The sequence below is a fragment of the Cyprinodon variegatus genome, unplaced genomic scaffold (assembly GCF_000732505.1).
Source record: "Cyprinodon variegatus isolate N-32 unplaced genomic scaffold, C_variegatus-1.0 Scaffold666, whole genome shotgun sequence".
NCBI classification, from domain to species: Eukaryota; Metazoa; Chordata; class Actinopteri; order Cyprinodontiformes; family Cyprinodontidae; genus Cyprinodon; species Cyprinodon variegatus.
The window spans coordinates 191425-211361 of record NW_015151119.1 but is presented as its reverse complement, the minus strand read 5'-3'; the positions used below and the strand labels follow the sequence as shown (position 1 = coordinate 211361).

The window sequence follows — 19937 nt, the reverse complement described above, 5'->3', positions numbered from 1 at the left end:
ATGGTCTGAAGGGCTCAGCTGTGTCTACAGTGTCTGTACACCAGACAGGTGACTCCCATCCCCATGTGAGGATTTCCAGCAGCTACCATCCGGATATAGACCTCTCCCTACGGGAACAGCTTTGCTTCCGTTGCTGCTTCACGCTTTTTACTTATTTTTGTAGTCTTAACTGGCTAAATATATACTTTTTATATACTTGTTTATTAAATCTTACTTTAATATTTTCTGTATGACACAACTATACTTTGCCCTTCTCTTAACAAGATTGATGTAAGCATCTTAGGGATATCCATTGATTTATAATTATTATATTTTTGTTTTTCTAGCCATGTTCAGTGAGCCGTTGGGAGTAGCCTACCAGTCTGGCTTGTTCTCTACTGTTAATGTGAGTTAGGTGTTTTAATGTCCGTCTATAAAGTTATAGATGCTCTCTCTAGGCTGCAAAACAGATCAACCCACGTGTATAAATAAAAATCACTTTGAGCCTTTAACCAACGAGGTACGTTCCAGCAATTAGACGGAGCCGTAGCACCAGAGCTACTGTTTAAATCATGCAAGCGTCAAAACGTAGTTTAAGTTACACATCTCCCGACTGTGGCAGATTAAAATTCATGTCTGTGCCTGGTTGCATTTTAAAAAGTAAATTTTTAATGCCTTTTTAAAAAACAAAATATTAACATTTAGAAAGAGCCGTTAGCAACAGAGGCTAACCGCTCTGATTAGCTAGGCTAGCTGTGTTAGCCGGCTTGAGCCACCAGTCAGAGCCGCCTCGCTGTTCTTGGAGTCGCTTTTTAAACACACTAGGATATTTTTAAAGCAGCCCTTTAAGGTGAGGACATTAATGCTGCCGCTGCCATACACAGCTCATGCATGCACTCCGCAGAATCTACCTGTACTTTTCTCCGCCCAGCAGCATTTTGCCTATGATGCGTGGCCATCTTGCATGTTGACAGTCAGTTCGTGTGATGCTACATCCGGGGGGGAAAAAACAAAACACGCACGCCTGGACTTCTTCTTCTTCTTAATGGGATTTCATTGGAGGTCGGCAAACAACGAAATGGCGCTTTACTGCCACCAACTGGTATGGAGTATAGATAGAAAATACGACTTAATACTAAACCAATCCAACATAATCAACATAAAATAAAGAATCATATTCTCTCAGCCATATTGCTTGTTCTAAGATGACATTAAATTTCCATTTGGGAAAATTTAAAATCAAACCTTTTATTTGAATTGAGTGGAATAATGAAAAACACTTCTATATAAATTTTGTTTTGAGTTAATTCTACAAAATTTTCCTACATTAAAACTTATTCTTCTTATCTTAATGTTTTAATTTCCCTTATTTCCTCATATTTCTGACAATGTAGCAGGACTTGTTCTATTGTCTCTTCTCCACAATAATCATACATGTCAGTGTTATCTTTACCTATCTTAAATGACCTGGAGCATGATCTGAAAGTCTGAAATTGATTTTTTATCCAAAATAAATGGTCTTCAATGCTGTTCTGGCAAATCCCCAATCACTTCCTACTAAACTTATCATAATATTTAACACTTTCCTAAATTTATCCAGTATATTCTGGATATCTATACCCATGTCATTCCTTCATCAACCCACGAGCTCAAACAATTTGAAAATTCAACTTTTCCTTATTCTTGTTAATAAAATTTAAGTTTGAACTCTGTACCGATTCTTTTCTTTGTAAAAAAAAAGTGTAATTTACTGAAAATTTAAAGCCCTCTTTCTATGACCAATTTTCTATCCCTTTATTAGTTTTCTGCTATTTTTTTTAACAATGCATTTCAGATTTCTTCCCCCTCCCTCCATCCTCCACAAAAAGTGAAAATCCAATCCTGTTCTCAATGTCCCTGAAAACATAATTTGTTAATATTAGAGAATGTTTTAGTTCTCATACTTTGCCTGGCTATATAATTGCAAATTTCAATAGATTTTTTTCATCAGGGTTATATGCAATAAACAAAGATGAGATCAATAGTTACACTATGTTAACAACCTTTTTTTTTTTTTACTCAAGTAAGTTTACAGCAGCAAAAGGTCATAGTAGAAGTGGTCACACATTGTGCACCTTGGAAAAGTGTACTGTTAAAAAAAATAGAATAAAAAGGAAAATAAAACAAATTAGAGTATTGTACTGTGCAGTGTTTATACAATATAAATAGTCTGTATCTGGAGGATAAAAAACAAAAAACGATTGTTGAATATTTTATTGGGGATAGACATATTTGTATATCAGTTCATCCATAACATTGTCAATGATGGGGCTTTTATTTTTGTGTTTAGGTGTTTAGTATTCTGTTTTAAATAGATAAAACTAGTGTACAATTCTTATTTGATAATTCGTTCGGACAATTAGTCTTGTAATTAAAAAAAAGTAAAAATCCCAACCACTTTGAAGCTACAAGACATTTTACTACAATTAATCAAAAACACATTGTAGAAATGTTTTGCCTACAAAACAACATGTCTTGATCAATTTCTCTTTTTTTTTTATCATGTGAAAATGTTATCTAGTCAAGGTCAAATTTATCCTATGAAAAGCAAGCTTTTACTTGCTTTTGGGAGGAGCTCAGACCAGAGTTGTTTTTTGCCTATCTGAGTCCTTCTTGCTATAAATTCTCTTCCAAAGGTCTTCAGTGGCTTTACTCCATATTTCTGTCATTTGGGTCACAATGATTTGTCTGGAATAAAACTCCTGGGATCACTTTGTGTGGAGGACCATGGAAAACTGGAATTAATTTGGAAACACTGGAATCTATTCTAAAATCTGGTCCAAAAAAAAGTGCTTGTCCACAACACGATGCTTACTGATACTTACATTACTCTTGTAATGTTGATGGTCATTAAATGCAAATAAGAATAAAAATGATTAAAAGTCTATCAAAAATATTTACCAAGATAAGTGGTTTGAAATTAACTCTCTCTGGAGATTAACCAATCAGGTGCTAGAGACTATTTAATGACACACTGCAGCTCCTTATAGTAAGAGGAACTCAATTTAGAATAATTGCATTATAATGAATATGAAATATAATTGATTTGATTCCCTTATACTTATTTATTCAGGAAGCATTTTTGAAATAAATTCCAATACTCTCAAACATTTGTCTATTTTTGGGTCTATAATATCTCATTATGAAGTGTAACTAAACATTTATATATTTAAAAAATCTTCAATAGTTTTTGGGTCTCAATATAACACCGTACAGATGCTTCAGTGTCAGCAATTATTCTTTTATTGAGTGTTCTTCTCAGTGTTCCTAATGCAAGACTGCTGCACACAGACATGTTTTATCATTTCTATGTGGAAAAAAAAGGAGTAAGTTAACATACTTTTTGCCATGATATTGTCCAGAATTAAACCTAAAAGCAGCTTTTAGTTACATGGGCAGATGGATGAGATTTTTTAAGACTAGGAAAGTCTCTTGAAATGCAAATAACCCAATTTTCCCGTTTTCTTTTTCTAGACCTATTCATACTTGAATTTTACCTTTGTCTACATTTTCCAACCCTATACATATTTTTTTTTTCAGACTTATCAGCCTGATGTCCTCATGATTGTCCATGTGGGGGCAGTGGAGTTAATGAAAAAGCTGTGGCTCCTAGTGCTCTTATACTTAACAGAGGATTCATAGGACAAGTAATTAGACAGGGCTTCATCAGGCCATCTGGTCACTGTTAGCCAGCATGACTAAGTAAATCCCTGCACATCATGCTGAAAGACAGGACAACGTCTGTAACTAAAAGGCTCTTTCTATTCTTTTTTTTTAATATATTCTCAGGCTTTTAAGGGGTCAGCCTTGCTGAGAAGCTCCCAACTGGATCTAATCTATTCTGATAATTTCAGATTATTTGTATCAATTTATTCTAGAAAGATAATAAAAAGAAGCACAAGAACCCTGCTGCACAAAAGTGATATATCTCAAAGATGTCATACTATACAATGGTAGATAAAAGAAAACACAGAGACATATAAAACCAATAACTATATTTTAGACCCTACAGCCTATACTGTGCATAAAGTGTTATGATGAAACATGTGATGATTTTCAGAGCTGCCTTTGGACAAACCAAATTCTTTCACAATAGATTCTTTTGACAAAATCAAAGTGGAGTTGTTAGCTCGAAATGCACACCTCAATTTCCGCTGAGGACCAACCACATCATACAAGCACCAATATCCAATCCTGGCTTCATGCACAGTGGTGAATGTAATGACTTGGGCATGTTTTGCATAATGTTTGTTAATTGACAGTTATTTCAGGTCCAACAGGAAAACATCAGAAAACAGAGAGAAAATTCTCCTCTGGCTCAATTTAAATTGTGCCAGAAATGCAACTTGCTCCAGTTTTTGAGTCTCCTTTTTAAGTTTTTTTTTTTTATTGAAATATTTTTATTATTTGTAGTGTTCCTGAATTTGTAAAATGTTATTGTTTTTTTTTTTTGGTGTTTCATTTTATCATTTCTTAAAGAGACTGCCCCTTTTTTGTCTTCATAGGTAGTTGGTGTCTCTATAGAAATAATTTTATTCTGTATCAGTTGCAAAGTTTATTTTTTGGGTGCCACATACTTTGGGTTAGTTCTTGTTGATCTCAGATTTTTTTTCCCCCTTTGGTTTGATTGTTTTGAGGTTTCTGTGCTCAGCTCTATTCATGCTGGTTAGTCCCCTTCCCTCAGATCCCCGCATAGATTCCACCTAGCAGTCCCACATCCATCCTGCTGCTCATTACATCTCCCAAGTATTTGTTTTCCAATCTTGGACATTCTCTGCTAAATTGTCTGAACTAACATTGTGTAATGAGGACAGCTTTGTTTTTTTCCAGGAAGGGAGATACCGACCCACTGATGCAAATGCCTCCCCAAGAAAAACCTGTTTGGTATTAACATGGAGGATTTGAAACTGAACTCAACCCAAAAATGCATCTTTTTTTACAACATTGCAGTGGGACAAGCTTTCCAAAGGTATAACTCTAATAAGGAAAAGGTAATTATAAAAAAGAAATGATCAGCCAAATTGAAATATATATCAAGACCCCCACCCCCACCCCAAATCCCAAATTAATGAATCAGAATTAATCTATTTGAATTAATTAAAACGAAATTACATATGCACACTCATCAGGATTACATGGCCTGTTGGTTCAGTGGTGTAATAAGCCCATACACAGAAAAGACTACACCAACCCAGGAGAACCATGGGTGGGTCTTTGATTTGCATCAGACTTATAGGTTGGCACTCCAACTACAGATTACTCCGAGGGCAATGTGTTTTGGGAATGTAACCAATGACATTTAATTCAATATTTTGTTTTTCTTTTTTAAACTCAAGTATGCACTTCTTTTAATGTCACTGATGCTGGCTTGCTCACTATGTACACAGTTGATTTCCAAATTATTACAGTTACATGACTGTGTTTTCCTGCATGGTGTTACATTTTGTAATCAGACATAGTGCCTTTCTAATCTTTTAAACAAATAATTTCCCTTACTGCTGAAGCCTTAATCTCCACCACATGTACAAATGCTCATAAAATTCAGATCCGTTTCCAAGGCTCATCCAGCCAGGTCACATTTTTAGGGCTTTTTGAAAATGGATCCAAATTAAATTTTTCATAATTATGAGGATGGATGGCAAAGAGTACATGTGATAGAGATGTTTATTCATATAATTGCACATGCAGATTGTATGTATATGTGCCCGTGTGAAAGAGTGGGTTGGGGAAAAAAGACAGTATCTGTGTGTGTGTATGTGAATGTGTAATTAAAACAAGTGATTTTTTCCCCCTTTTTTTACATTCAGATTATCTGTCTATCCCAGCTGCTCAGAGTTGGATTTGACCACCCTGACAACCACAGATAGGAAATCTCTTCCAGGCCAAATCCAAATTTGCACCCGTGTTAAATTTTGATTTTTCTATTTTTCTACCTTGCTGAAATAGAGCATGAATTTGATCTGTGGGAGAATGTAATACATACACCTTTCTTTCTTTTGCAACATGCATTCACAACCAGGCAGCCCACAGATTAGAGAAGTTTTATTACAGCTGAATAAAACAATAAATGTAATGCTTTTCATCATGCAATATAGACAACCATCTTCTCAAAGGTGACATATTTCATACAAAAAATCTCTTTTATTTCTATGTAATCTGGTTGTACCCGTCTACAGTCATAACGAACAAGCGTTTATTAGAAACACATTACAAAAATAGCTAGAAATTGGCTTTACATACAATACAGCCTCAAACCTCTTCACAAGCTTATAAAAATGTGCTTTCAGTGCATTATCTTTGCTCCAAAAATCCACATCTATCAGATTAAATCAACCAAACTAAAGGGACTCAAGGGAGTGTGCGGGCAAAGTTCAAAATCAGGCACATGAATTAGGGATTGTAAGCACACACGACCCGCTTAACAACAGACATTCATCTTTTGATGTACTGAATATCAAACAATAACTGAATTTTAGGCTCTATTTGTTAAAGTAAAACTACACAGCATAGTCCTTAGAAATTAAATGGCATTTATTTAGAGGTTTTAAATCATATTACCTAATTATACTTCTTTGAGCTGAAAACAAAGTTACTCATCTGTTACTGTCAAATATGTTAGTCTTACCATGAATATATCTTTATCTATTTCTACGTCTGTCTGTCTGTCTGTCTGTCTGTCTGTCTGTCTGTCTGTCTGTCTGTCTGTCTGTCTGTCTGTCTGTCTGTCTGTATATAAAATCAACCTTAATGTCCAGCAAGTCTTAGCTTTGGTTAAAATTATACTATTAAGACATAATTTAGACATTAGTCACATTTTTGCCTCTATATCTTATAGCAAAATATAATTTGTAATGGACATTTAAAAAAAATATTTCATATATTCTTTGGGTCATAGCAAAATGCTTTTTTCAAATTAAGTTTAGTTGATAAGGGAAGCTTGATACTGATGGTGTGGTATTGCATAGGTCAGTGGCTACTTTAACACATATGTTTATCAATCACTTTCTTTCCCATTTACCGATACAGATACAAAGCAGCTTAAGTATAGAGCCCTTAAAGAGACAGTGACAGAAAAAAAGAAAGGAAAACTTTCTCGCGACCACCAGATACTTTCTTCTGTGGATAATATACCTTTAAGTGCATCAAGTGTTCCAAAATAGAAATTATGACCTCATTTGTTTCATTGTTCTAAAACAACGTAGGAGTGATCTCTATCAATCAACCTAATATTTTTATTGTAAGCCAGCCATAATTAAAGTTAAACACAGTTGTCTGAAATACTACCGCATTACACAAGCAATTCAGAATATTATTTTTTATACAGGGAAAAGAATCTGGTTTGCATGAAAAAGTGTCCGATGGGCATGAGAATTGTCATTTACATACAGAGATGTATCTGTTGTGCAAGAGGAATGATCTGATATACACTGGAGGGCATGTGTTGCACACAAGAAAGGTTTTCCTTTAGGGGCTCCATAAATATAAGTTTATGGATTTTTTTCCACTTCATGTTATTCCTGCTTTTCCTGTGAAGTGGTTTTAAAGTTCAGAGTACATTTTATAGATTTTAAAAGGATTTGGTCGTGTAAGTATTTATATACAGACAAATCCCATCCCAGAGAGCAAAAACACTGCCAGATTTTCTTTCATCTTGTTCCATGACACAGGTGGTTTTAAACATAAAACCTTGAGGCTGTTGTCCTAAAACTCTAAAGCCCAATCCCAAACAGGCCTCTAAACACTAACCCTAAATCCTAACCCTTCGTTTGCACGTTCCCACCGAGAATATTAAGGTTCGTCTCAAACCACATAGTGGGTAGGATGGGTGGACCATTCAGTGGTGGACAATTCATCCCCCGTGACATTTGGCAGTGGATGTAACGGCGCCCTAATGGCGGAGGAAAAACAGGCATTCAAATGTAAGTTCTGCTTGTTTGCTGCATCTTCATCACACTGAGAAAATCCCCACAAAAAAGAAAAAGAGATGTAATTAATTCCTAAAAGGGAGGTCCTCTATGAAAAGTTTTGACTTTATAAATGTGTCTTTAAGAAAGTGCCAAATATTTGAATTGGGAGTGATACTCTATAATTAAGAGAGTGCATGAGGGGAGGTTTGGGATTGAGCCAAGGTAGGGAGAGCTCTGCTAATGAGCTCATAATGGATCCAGGTGCGTTGAAGCATAGATCTTAAAGCTGCATGACACAAACCCTCGAGGACTGTAGTTCAGGAACCCAGTTTAAAACATTAACTATGCTAATAGTTGTAACTAATCGCTGTACTTTCTAAAGCTAGACTACTCACCTCTGTTTATATGGGGTTTCAATACTTTTGCACCGTAGGCACTGTTTCTGTATCGTTAGGCATAGTAAATGCTAAATATTGTTAATATTGCTGTATTGTACAATCCAGTCCTCAGATCTGTAGAAGAAACCTAACAATAAGCCAAATACGTTTTAACTTTTATGGTGATATTTAAAAGAGTTTTAAGGCTTTGATCTTAAGTTAGCTTTTTAAAACACTGTCTCTTACTACACTGAGTTTAGTTTCTGGGAAAATTCTGTCAACAAGTCTCTTAACAAATATATGAATAAGTCAACTGAAGTCTGTCATAAAAAAATGTAAAGGAAACCCTTGGGATACGCTTTGAACTCAACCAGGTAAACCCTCCACCCAAAAGTTGCAGCTGCTTTCTGCTTATGCCCAAATATATGAGAAGTCTGACCCATATTTGAAAAATGTAAATACAACAACAGATTTTATGACAACACAGTTATGTTAAGATGAATTAGAGGTGCTTAAAATTTGAGCGGTATACTTTTTGTACTCAGATGACCTCTGGTTTTCACACATGCAAGAAAAACATGGAGAAGGCAACCTAATAGTAGGAGATCTGGAGGAAGCATTTTAAAGCACTTTGCAGGAGCATTAGCATTAACCCTTTCCTTTGGAAGTGGTCTACAGATTTATAAGTACAAAATATATGGAACCTTTTCAGAATAACCGTTTGTTTGTGTCCTTTCACGGGCTCCCATGTTTAGAAGTTGTCGAAGCTTAAACACTGGATGCCCTTTCTGGTGTAACAGGAATAAAACTCAGGTCCCTCATCTTACAATCAGACTTAAATCACTTCATCATGGAGACTTACTTTTAGAGCTGATTTAAGTGTGAGCTTTATTTATGTTTTTAGACAATCACCTTATTTTAATCATTTATATTTATTCTTTTTCATTTTTTTGTGTTCCCTATAAGCCATTCCAATGTACCTTTTTCTTTTCTTTTCATGTACAGAACATTGAATTGTCTTGCTACCGAGATGTGCTATATAAAAAAAATGTCTTGCCTTATTAGCATGACCATTTGATGATTTAATTAAAGTTATTTCAAACCCATAACTCACACAGAATAATCACACTATATGGAACAACAGAGTAAAAATGTGCGTACTTGTTAAGAAACAGCATATAAAAACTACTGATTAGGTCAGTATTCTCATAATTGATTTATAGAATTCAAATATTAACATTCGGTTCACAAAAAGAAGTCAAATCTATTAAAATAAGTAATTTCTATCATCTTTTATAATGTAATAGAGGCTTTGAGCTACTTAAAAAAATGTATATTATCCTCTGCATCTTAAAAAACTATAAAACATCTGTTTAATATGAATTATTGTTCAATCAAAGGATGTTACCGTAAATTAAACAGACAGAGATGACTCAGTCAGTCTCCATAAAGTCTCAAAGAAACGTTTCCTCATAGTTTTCAACTGGGTCCCTGAGTTCAGGGCCTCTAGATGTGGTTCTGGCTGTAAGAGAGGAGCTCATGCATGCCCCCTGAGTCACACTATCATAAGATGGTGGTGAGGACAAAATTATGTCCTCCTCTGTCTGTTCACCTTGAGGCGCTATAGGAGCAAAGTGCTGAAACATGGATGCTATGAGCCCCTCTGTCTCAGGAGCATTCTCTACATCCACCACAATCTCATAGTTGATCTGTCTGTAGAGGTAAGATGCCTGCTTCATTTGCCGTCTCACCAGATGTCTCCTGTAACACCTCTGGATGATGACTGCTGACACCTCCTCCATTTTACGTCGCAGAGTAGAAGTGATGGGCTCATGGGAAACTTTGGAGGGATTGGTCATCATGAACTTCTCCTCCATCTGCTGCTTGAGGGTGTCCATGTCACCTGACTCTCCAAGTACACGTTTTGTGAAAGCAAACAAAATGTCCAGGCAGTGGATCTTGTCCCCGCTGACCATAGGAAGGTCCATGGAAATCAGCTGGATCTTGTTGGGCTTCGGGATTCGCAGCGGCTCAGAAAGAGCATCGGCAAACCTCTCCAACATCGAGAACTCTATGAACTGAGTGGCTTCAGAGTCAAACTTCTCCCAGACCTCATAAAACATTTCAAAATCATCCTCGCTCAGAGGTTCTGTGCTCTCCTCGGTTGCAACGCTGAAGTTCTCCAGGATTATAGCTATGTACATATTCACCACAATAAGAAAAGAAATAATAATGTAACTAACAAAGAAAGCTATGCCCACTGATGGGTTCCCACAGTTTCCTCTAGCATTGGTGCCAGTATTGACAAAGTTAATGTCACACTCCTCTGGAGAGCTTGACATTATGGGGCTCAGGAGGTTGTCCCATCCTGCTGAGGTGCTGATCTGAAAAAGGCAGATAATGCTGTTCCCAAAGGTCTCAAAGTTAAACATGTCGTCGATCCCATCTTGTTTTTTCACATAGGCAAAGTTTGCCATGCCAAAGATAGCATAGATGAACATGACAAGGAAAAGCAGGAGGCCAATATTGAACAGCGCCGGCATGGACATCATTAAGGCAAACAGTAAAGTCCGTATTCCTTTGGCTGCTCGAATAAGTCGAAGTACGCGCCCTATCCTTGCCAGTCTGATGACTCGAAACAGGGTTGGAGAAACAAAGTACTTCTCAATGATATCAGCGAGGACTATCCCTGAAAGGAGAGGAAACACAAATGAAAAGAAAGAAAGGAGGAAAGTGTGACATTTTTTCAACAGTGATTTGTAATAGATATACACAAAGAAATGAACATGCTCAGTGGATAAAATGCCCAGTCAGAGTTACTCCATAATAAGCTGAACCAGTGTGTTTTCTTCGGTGAACTCTGTATAAAACTGGTAACAGGTTATGTGGATGTTATGTGGAAGTTGAAACAAAAGGGGGTTCAAGAAAAAGATGGGGGGCCTCGAGAAGGATAACTAGATATATACAGTAGCTTCTTTTAGATAGAGCGAGACTGTAGATAATGTTTTTTCCCCCCAAAAAACAGATATCCCTCAGTAAGTAGTACTGTAATTCCAGTGTGCTCATGTCTGCACGGGCCAATCCGGAGCAAGCTGTCACAGAGGTTCGTCGCTGTGCAACCTCTCAAACGCATTTTTCTTTGCGTGAGGAACAAAGTCAGCCGGAGGGAAGAGGCTCCCTCAAGAGCTTAGCTGTCCAAAAGTGAGGGCAACATACAGAAACTTACTTGTAGCGGCATCACACGTACAGGATGAGATCCCAAGCTTATGTGGGAATAGCTAGGGAGGTATTTTTCTTCTCCCAAAGCTGCAGTTCCTTTCACGTGTGGGATTATTTTGCGCCGTTGTTGATGAATTCATGCGAGAATGTAGTTTTACGTTTATTTTGTTATTGGCCGTCTTGACATAAATATGATGCAATACATTTTGATCTCCAATTCTTCCTTTAGTTGAAAAAAAAACTCTCTCCTAATCAAACTGTTAAGTTTTGGATTTCCAAATAAGGGAAATTTTATGATACCCACTGTCAGGTGCTCAGACCGTTGGAATAAAGCAGGCTCACACACACCTCTAATAATCTGGCGCTGATGGCTGGAAAACAGGCAGCATAAATGGGAGCTTGAAACAGGTGGATCAGAGGAGCGGTAATGAGCAACCTGGCAGAGTTAAACAGGTGAAGGGAAAGAGCAATTAAACCAGGCATCAGCGCCAAGATCATGACACCCGCTGCATGCTGTCCAACGACCCTAGTGAACGCTTGTCAACCAACTGCAAACTACAATAAGGTGATCAGATTTTGACTTGAGGCGCTAGTGACAGTCCTTTTTGGAGAGGCAGATCGATGTAGGGAGGTTGGTGGGAAAGATGGGTCAAATACTGTAGTTTCCCTGTAGGTACCAGACCTGCTCTGGTGGTCAGATCTGCTCAGGCCCTCTGAATCCCAATGATGTTACTCTATATGATTGGCTATACGTTGCCACGATGATATTAAACATTATGGTTGCCTGGACAATAATGATATCATAATGCAGAGTCCATTTGCCTAGTTGGTAGTATCTGTAGTGTTTGCTTGTATAACTACTCATGAAGTTTTACCCGATTGATAACAAAATGGTTCTTTACCAACTTTATGGCTGCTCAACGCCTCCCTTTTAACATGGGAGGCAAATATCTAAACTGTAAAGTATGGCACAGACTTTGTTTTAAAAATTCTTACCCACTATTGAGAGAATTATGACCACAAAGTCAAAAATGTTCCATGCAACGGTAAAGAAGTAACATCGGAGAGCAAAGAGCTTAATCAGGCATTCGGTCGTGAAGATAACGATGAAGACAAGGTTGATAATGTTGAGGATGGACTCCATTCGCTCCGACTGCTCGTCGGTTTCCACCATCATGGTCACCATGTTGATGATGATGAGCATCATGATCATGATGTCGAAGGCTTGCTGGGAGACCAGATCAAAGAAGAAGGCTTGGAGAAGGTTCTATGATTGGAGAAAATGAACAGTCAGTCTGTAATTTAACTTTAACAGTTCATAATCATGAGCATTTTTTTTTTTTTTGGTTTACCGCGGGTCTTGGTATTGGCTTTTGAGGTTTCTTAGTTCCCAACTTTTTCATTGCATTGTAGTACTTCTTCTGCTCCTCCGTCATAAAGATATCCTGTCCACCTAAGTATATATAAAAAAATCCAATATCTATTATACTCAGCCAATTTTATAAAATAAAAAACAATAAAACATACAAGAAAAAAACTGTTTTACGTTCCTAAGTTCTCTAGGCAGGTTTGAGCTTCTTCCCTTACTCTGTAAGTGTTGTTTAAAACTCTGTAAATGTTACACATCCCTACAGAGTAGTGTTGACTTGAAGTTTACAGGCTCATTGCGCAGCAAGTCAGTCCTACAATTTGACAAGATTTGCAAAAGGAATCCGCATTTTATTTTTAGCTGTTCTGTCATTATTGTTTTGCTCTTGGCCCAGTTTTAGTCAAGCTTTAGCTGTTTAACAGATGGCTTCCTATTTTATTTGGATAGTTTGGTACACAGAGGAGTTCATGGATTACAGAACGATTGCTAGGGGCAGTGGATTCAAGCCCAAAACAACACCCCTCCAACACCGTGCTGAGAGCTGGTATATGTATCATTTTAATATGCACTATGACCAAAATATTATACTTTCTCATACATCCAACACAGAATAGGTTTCTCTTAAGAACCTGATTTCTTATTTTCCAATTTTGTTCAGTTTTACATTCAAAACCAAACTTAACTTAATAAAACTGCAATATATATGTTTTACAGTTATGACAGCCAGTGTATACATTGTTAAAACCCATTTAAAATGCAAATAATTCACACTTCTGCATGATATTCAGCTAGATGGAGTCTTACTAAAATATTGTCGACATCTGAATAAAAAATAGTGCCCAAGATTCTAACTGTTCCAATGTGTATTAAAAGCACAATTAAAAATAAACTGTTCTGACCAATGGCCTTACCATCTTCTTATTTTGAGACATCATTTCTTTTTTAAAGTTGTACATTTCCATTTGTAAATGTAATCGGTATGAAATTGCTTAGGAATGGCATGATCGTCTATAACAATTCCTTATTAGACCCTGGTATTATTTATGTGAGCCTTGTACGCTCCAGATCACAAATGAACAAAATTATTTTATAGACCTTAACAAACTAATTGTGACTATTTGAAGCGATTGATTAATTCACAAACAATTGGCTGCTACTTTTATTTGCCAATCCAATAGAAGCAGTAAAGACATGCATGTTTTATATTTAGGCAAGACAAGACTTGATCCAAAGTCTACAATAGTTCTGTAAATACTTATCTTTCTTTTTTGCTGATTGAAATTGTCAATGATAACCCCAATGAAGAGGTTAAGGGTGAAAAAGGAGCCAAATATGATGAAGATGACAAAGTAGAGGTACATGTAGAGGTTGATTTCTCTGCTGGGTTGTTCCTCCACCTGCAAAAGGTTTTAATGAATCAACTGTCTGCTGAAAAAAAATAAACAATTCAGACCCTGGAGAAACACACTTACCCCTCTGGAATCAACGGCTGCATTCATTATTTCCATCCATCCCTTAAATGTTGCCTAAATACACAACAGAACTTCATTGTTTGATCAAAGCAACTTAATATTAAATAAGTTGTTTATTAATGAGATTAATGAGTTCATTAAAGCATATCAATAAATGTAGATATACAGATCTCAGACTAATTATTATTGCACTGCAAGATGTTTAAGCTGTTGCTCCATAGAACGTTGTTTTTTTTGGTTCCATATTAAATGTTATTCAAAGCAGCAATAGTGCATTATATAATATTAAAACCAGAGAAAAAAAATGACCAGCAGGGGAAACTCACCACTTGCAAAAGTGAAAGGTAGCCGAGTCCAACGTTATCAAAGTTAACCTTCACCTTTGTCCAGTAGAACTGGGTGTCATTCATGGCAAGACAGTCTGATTTGTTGTTGACCACTGAGACGCTGTGGATAAAACCTGTTCTGTTCACACACTTCCCAAACTTGCCAGCGAACAGGTTGACTCCCATGATACTGAAGATGAGCCAGAAGATAAGGCATACAAGCAGCACGTTCATAATAGAGGGAATGGCTCCTATAAGAGCGTTGACTACCACCTGCAGAAAGACAGAAAAAGGATGTTCCTTCAGGAAGTTACTATCCAACTGCTGGATGGAACCTATATTGCTATTGATCTGAACGTTCAACAGAGGACATTTCCCTCCATGCAAAGACAAAAGCTGATATAAGAAGATTATTTTCTAGTTGAGTACAGATTGCTTCAAAAAGGAATTTAACCTAAAACCTAAAGCTGACGATTTTAAATCACGTCAGAACATTTTGAAATACATTGCATGAAGGAAAATAGTAAAGGTATGCTAGAAACTGTGAGGCATCTAAATGCCGACAACAGAATGTCAGCAAAGCTATTTGTTTAAATGAGAAATAAATCTGATGGCACTAGATTACTGAGCGAATAAATTCCAAATAATATTCTTTCTGAAATCCAAATGAATACATTTATTATCATTTCTTTGTACACATAATAGCAAAACAAAATCTAGACATTTATCGGGAATCTTCAAAAATAATAGTGGAAGATGTTAACACTTTAAGGCATGTGCACTAATGCCGTGACTCTCAGACGTCATCATTAATAGTGTCCTCATTGAACATTGACTCAGTTCTTCTGCATCATAATAAACTAATGATAAGCTATCTGACTTTGTCCTCGCATATTAATCAGCCTAATATGCAAATTTTATTATCAGGCTTTCCTTATTATTTTATAAACCACTGTGTATTAACAGTATAAACAACATTGGACTAAACACACAACCCTGAGGGGTCCCACAGCTCACCACAGTGGGGTACCTGATCATTTATATTTTAAGAGTAAAATAATATTGGTGCTTTCAGTTAACAATTGAAACCCAATCCAAGTCAAGGTGGTCGTAGCCAGGGCAAGTAGGATATGTTTCTTTTTTTGCTATGGCGAATGTTGGGATTAAATTCTTAGGTGTGGTCTGCACTTGAAATTTAAATATCTCCATGGATTTAATAGCACATAATTTTACATTACAGAATTACTTTTTAATTGGATTTTCTCCGCACAGACATTAAAGCAGCAGAAATAAACAACAATCTCTTACCCTCATGCCTTCAAATCTGGACAGAGCTCTGAGAGGTCTCAAAGCCCGGAGCGTTCTTAGTGACTTGATGGCAGCAAAGTCAGAATATCCCAGTGAATTTGCAACAAGACTAATAAGAGACACCTAGCAGGAGACCAGAAAACATAAACCTCTATTAGGAGACAAATTATTCAAAATCAACAAGTCAGTGAAACCAAATATAAAAAGTAGAAAAATTTAAAAGACTAAGCAGAAGAAATACACAATGTAAAATCAGACTGTTTTTTAAGAGCCATATTTGGTGATTTTTGTGTATTTTGGGACATTCCACAGTTAGGAAGACACCTATTAAAATTTTGTTTTTAATTTGGTTTGTCTTTTAGTTATCATATAAATAATTTAAACTTCCACTCTATTCTACATCCAGAGCAGACAAAACAAAATGGCATTCCTCTGTTGAATGACCCATGGATGGCAGCTATAAATGAGGATGGCATGAAATAAATGTCAGACAGACAACTGATGATGACAAAACACAGACAAGTATGCACATATGGTCAACATAGTCCATGCATGCATACCCAGCTATATATGCATATAAATATGTATATATATCAAATAGAGGGAGTTTTATAAAGAACTTCTAAGTCTTGGCCAAATTGTTTCCGAATTTGTAAGCAGTAAATCATATCCATAAATTAAAAACAAATTTAGAGTGTATAGGTTCCCGATGTCCTGAATTTCTTTATAAAAGTCTATTTAGAGATGTGTTGATTCAATATATCTAAAGAAGATACTCAAATATAATTTTCAGGAGAGTTTACAAATCTGGCCCCAAAAGAAAGAAAAAAAAAGCTTAAATAAAAAACAGAATAAAAAAAAAAGCATGATGAGAGTCAAACCTAAAAAAGCTGATAAATCTCTACATTAGATAAGAGAACAGAAGTAAATGTAACCGATGCATTTCCAAATACAAAGTAGAAAAGCGCAGGTATCCACAAACACATTTGCAAAGGTATCTATAACTTATAATATTTCACATTTTTTGTAACTGCAACTGCAACCCTCAGGGCAACGTATTGAGATTTGATGGAATAGACCAACAAAAAGTAACATGGTAGAAGTTGGTTGAAGTAAAATATGGTTTTCTACATTTCTTTACAAATAAAAATCTGATATAATAAACTAATAATAACAAATTTAGTGTGGATCTGTGTTTAGCCATTCTAAGTCAATACTTCTAGAATCATGCTTGAAAAAATTCAGTCTAGGCAATGGAAGGCGAAAGTCATAATCTTGGCACTGATGGCTGGCTGAATTACTTATTCCATTCACCTGTCTAACTCTGCCCAGTTGCTCGTTACTGCTCATCTGATCCACCTGCTTCTGCCTCTTTTTAATATACCTGCATCCAGCTATCAAGGCCAGATTATCTGGTTCTCTCTAGCCAGTGGTGAGAGGGGTTTTGAGCATACCACAGTGTTTCTGATTTCCTGATCCTGACCTGATCTACCTCTCATCCACTGAGTTTGCCTGTTCCTGTCTGATCTCAGTGGAGAGAGTGTTTTTAGTGTGCAATAGTGTTTCTGATTTCCTGATCCTGACCTGTTCTGCCTCTCAACCACTGATTCTGCCTGGGCTGTCTGTGGACTTGTGTAACCCTGAAACAGTTTGTTCCTGTTATAATCTGTATCCCTGACTGGAATTCATACTCCTGGACCTCTGAGCCTTACTGTTTCGATCTGTTTCCCTGACTTGGCTCAGACTCCTGCTTTGTCCTCCAAGGCTCCAGCATCTGGGAAACTCTGGGTGGAGCCCACCGCATCTTGTTGGCAGCCCACTGGCTGGATTTTACCTTGTTCTCTGGCGATTGTGATCCACTGATACCGCAGATCAAAAGCCTGCTCTGTCTTGAATAAATGCTTTGAATTATCCCACTGTCTTCATCCAAGAGGCTTCTGTAGTTCTGACTAGTGGTGGGGAGCACTGAGATTAATATACTGTACGTGTAACAAAGAATTGGGGGGGGCAATAGGTGGCTTTGATCCCTCCAACTGGATTTGCTAAGGAGCTCACATGGGGGGTGTTAGTGGTTGTTATGGGGGTTTTGATGGGTCGTTAACTCCCTTGTCAGGGTGGTGTTGGTCACATGCCTCGTTGAAGTGTGAGTCAGGTGAGGGCGAGTGAGAGAGAATCCTCTAGGTATTGTTCCTAAAAGTGCTTTGTACTGTAGGTAGGTGAAAGGTTATGTCTAAGACCACCTTATATGTTGATAGGTGAATCTTCACGTCAAGTTGCCTTGATTGAAGTTTTACCATGACCTGGATGAATGAGAATCTTCACAGATATATTTATAGAATTACCCTTTGCCACTGCCACATCTCCAAGTGTTTTAGGGTGTATCTCTACCAGATTTAAAAATTGAAATTTGACAATTCTTCTTCACACTATAGCTCAAACTTATTAAGACTGTATGGATATGGTGAACATCGATTTCGAAGTCTTAGCAAAGATATTACGTTGGATGTAGTGACCAGGCAGTTTTACATGCTATAAACAAAACTGCTGGAAAGGAAACCTATACAACCCGCTAAAATATCATGCTGACTCAAACGCTTTTCTACCTTGGTTGTTCTCTATTTAGCTCCTCCCCCCTACAATCAATCTAGGGCATCTTGAAAAGTATTTTCACTTCCTGAAAGCAAATAAGCACTGGGTTTTATTTAAGGTTAAAAGAGGAAATTTAACATGCTATAAATATAACCTTTAACCTGTGTTGATCTGTAATATACGTATCCCCAATATACATTGTGGTTGTGTGGCGATCCAACTTTTTATTCACAATAAACACATTACTCCAAAATAGCTGAAAATATCTTTGATAGACCTCTTTGATTAGTTGGAAGCCCTGTCATATAGTTCACATCCCTAGGCTTTAGAAATATGTTTAAAATTTTTTAAGTTATACATTTAAAGACTTCATTTGTACGTCTTACGTCTTATTAAACTGAAAAATGCTTTCCAAAAAAATCATAAATTAGTTGACTTAAAGGGGTAATTAAACCTTTATTGTGAATTAATCATGTATAATAGAGAGCAATTACATGTTTTAAACCTACATGTGAAACTGCTTTAGGTTTAGAGGTAAGAATACTGTTGCAAGGCTCTTTATGACCATTCAGAGTAAACAAGATCTTCTGTAGATAATTTTTAGAGCTTATGATGCTGCATTTGTTTTTGATATAAAAGCCATGGATCCAAATTGACCAATCAGGAAAGAGCAAATAGTTTTGAATCCAAAATGATTATTTATTTTCATCACAGTTGCATGTCCAATCCGTTTGTTTAGGAAGAAGATTGAAGCCTTCATATCGCAACAAAGCAGCAATTAGAAGTGAAGAAACACAAAGGCTTTCGAGATGCAGATGTCGTTGTCCTGTCCCAGAGCTTCCACTCACCTGGGACTTGCTAACTACAACTTACCCTAACAATAGTGCGGTCTGTGGCGATCTGTGCAACAGCAGGTGAAATCAGAACAGGTCAAGTCAGACCTTTGGCTGCACGCCTCGACCACTTTGGATGAGCCACACCAGTCTACTCCCAGTATGTCTCAATGCTTACAGAGACTAACAGTCAATGCCAAACAGAAGCAGAGATGGGCAGAGTAGCCAAAAAAATGTACTGAAGTAAGAGTAACAGTAATTCTTCCTATTAGTATTTGGCAAAAAGTTTGCATAAATTATCATAACATCTGAGTTTTAAATTATGTAATAAATAGAGACCAAAATGTAAAGTTTTGGGCCAAATCTGGTATTTTTAAGACTCTGATAAAGAAACAAAAAACTTTTCCAAACCAATTTTCAATTGAATATAGAACCTAAGACACCGGTTCCTGCTCTGACAATAAGTAGACTTTATTGCTTTACCTCCAATGTTATATAAACATTAACCTTCTAACTTCT

At 36.7% G+C, this 19937-nt stretch overlaps 2 protein-coding genes across 3 annotated transcripts in view; both read right to left on the bottom strand.

Moving 5' to 3' along the window:
* wdr48 (WD repeat domain 48) overlaps positions 1-1014 on the bottom strand; it is a 12152-nt gene extending 11138 nt beyond the window's left edge. For both annotated transcript variants that reach the window (XM_015393995.1, XM_015393996.1), the window contains exon 1: positions 891-1014. In XM_015393995.1, coding sequence (XP_015249481.1) covers positions 891-938 — 48 coding nt within the window. In that variant the 5' untranslated portion in view covers positions 939-1014. The remainder of the gene's footprint in view (positions 1-890) is intronic.
* An 8610-nt stretch (positions 1015-9624) lies between these two features.
* LOC107097019 (sodium channel protein type 4 subunit alpha B-like) overlaps positions 9625-19937 on the bottom strand; it is a 62840-nt gene continuing 52527 nt past the window's right edge. The window contains exons 21-27 of the mRNA XM_015393981.1: positions 15997-16119; positions 14689-14961; positions 14363-14416; positions 14146-14287; positions 12874-12974; positions 12518-12788; positions 9625-10991 (exon numbers count right to left, since the gene is read on the bottom strand). Coding sequence (XP_015249467.1) covers positions 9757-10991; positions 12518-12788; positions 12874-12974; positions 14146-14287; positions 14363-14416; positions 14689-14961; positions 15997-16119 — 2199 coding nt within the window. The 3' untranslated portion in view covers positions 9625-9756. The remainder of the gene's footprint in view (positions 10992-12517; positions 12789-12873; positions 12975-14145; positions 14288-14362; positions 14417-14688; positions 14962-15996; positions 16120-19937) is intronic.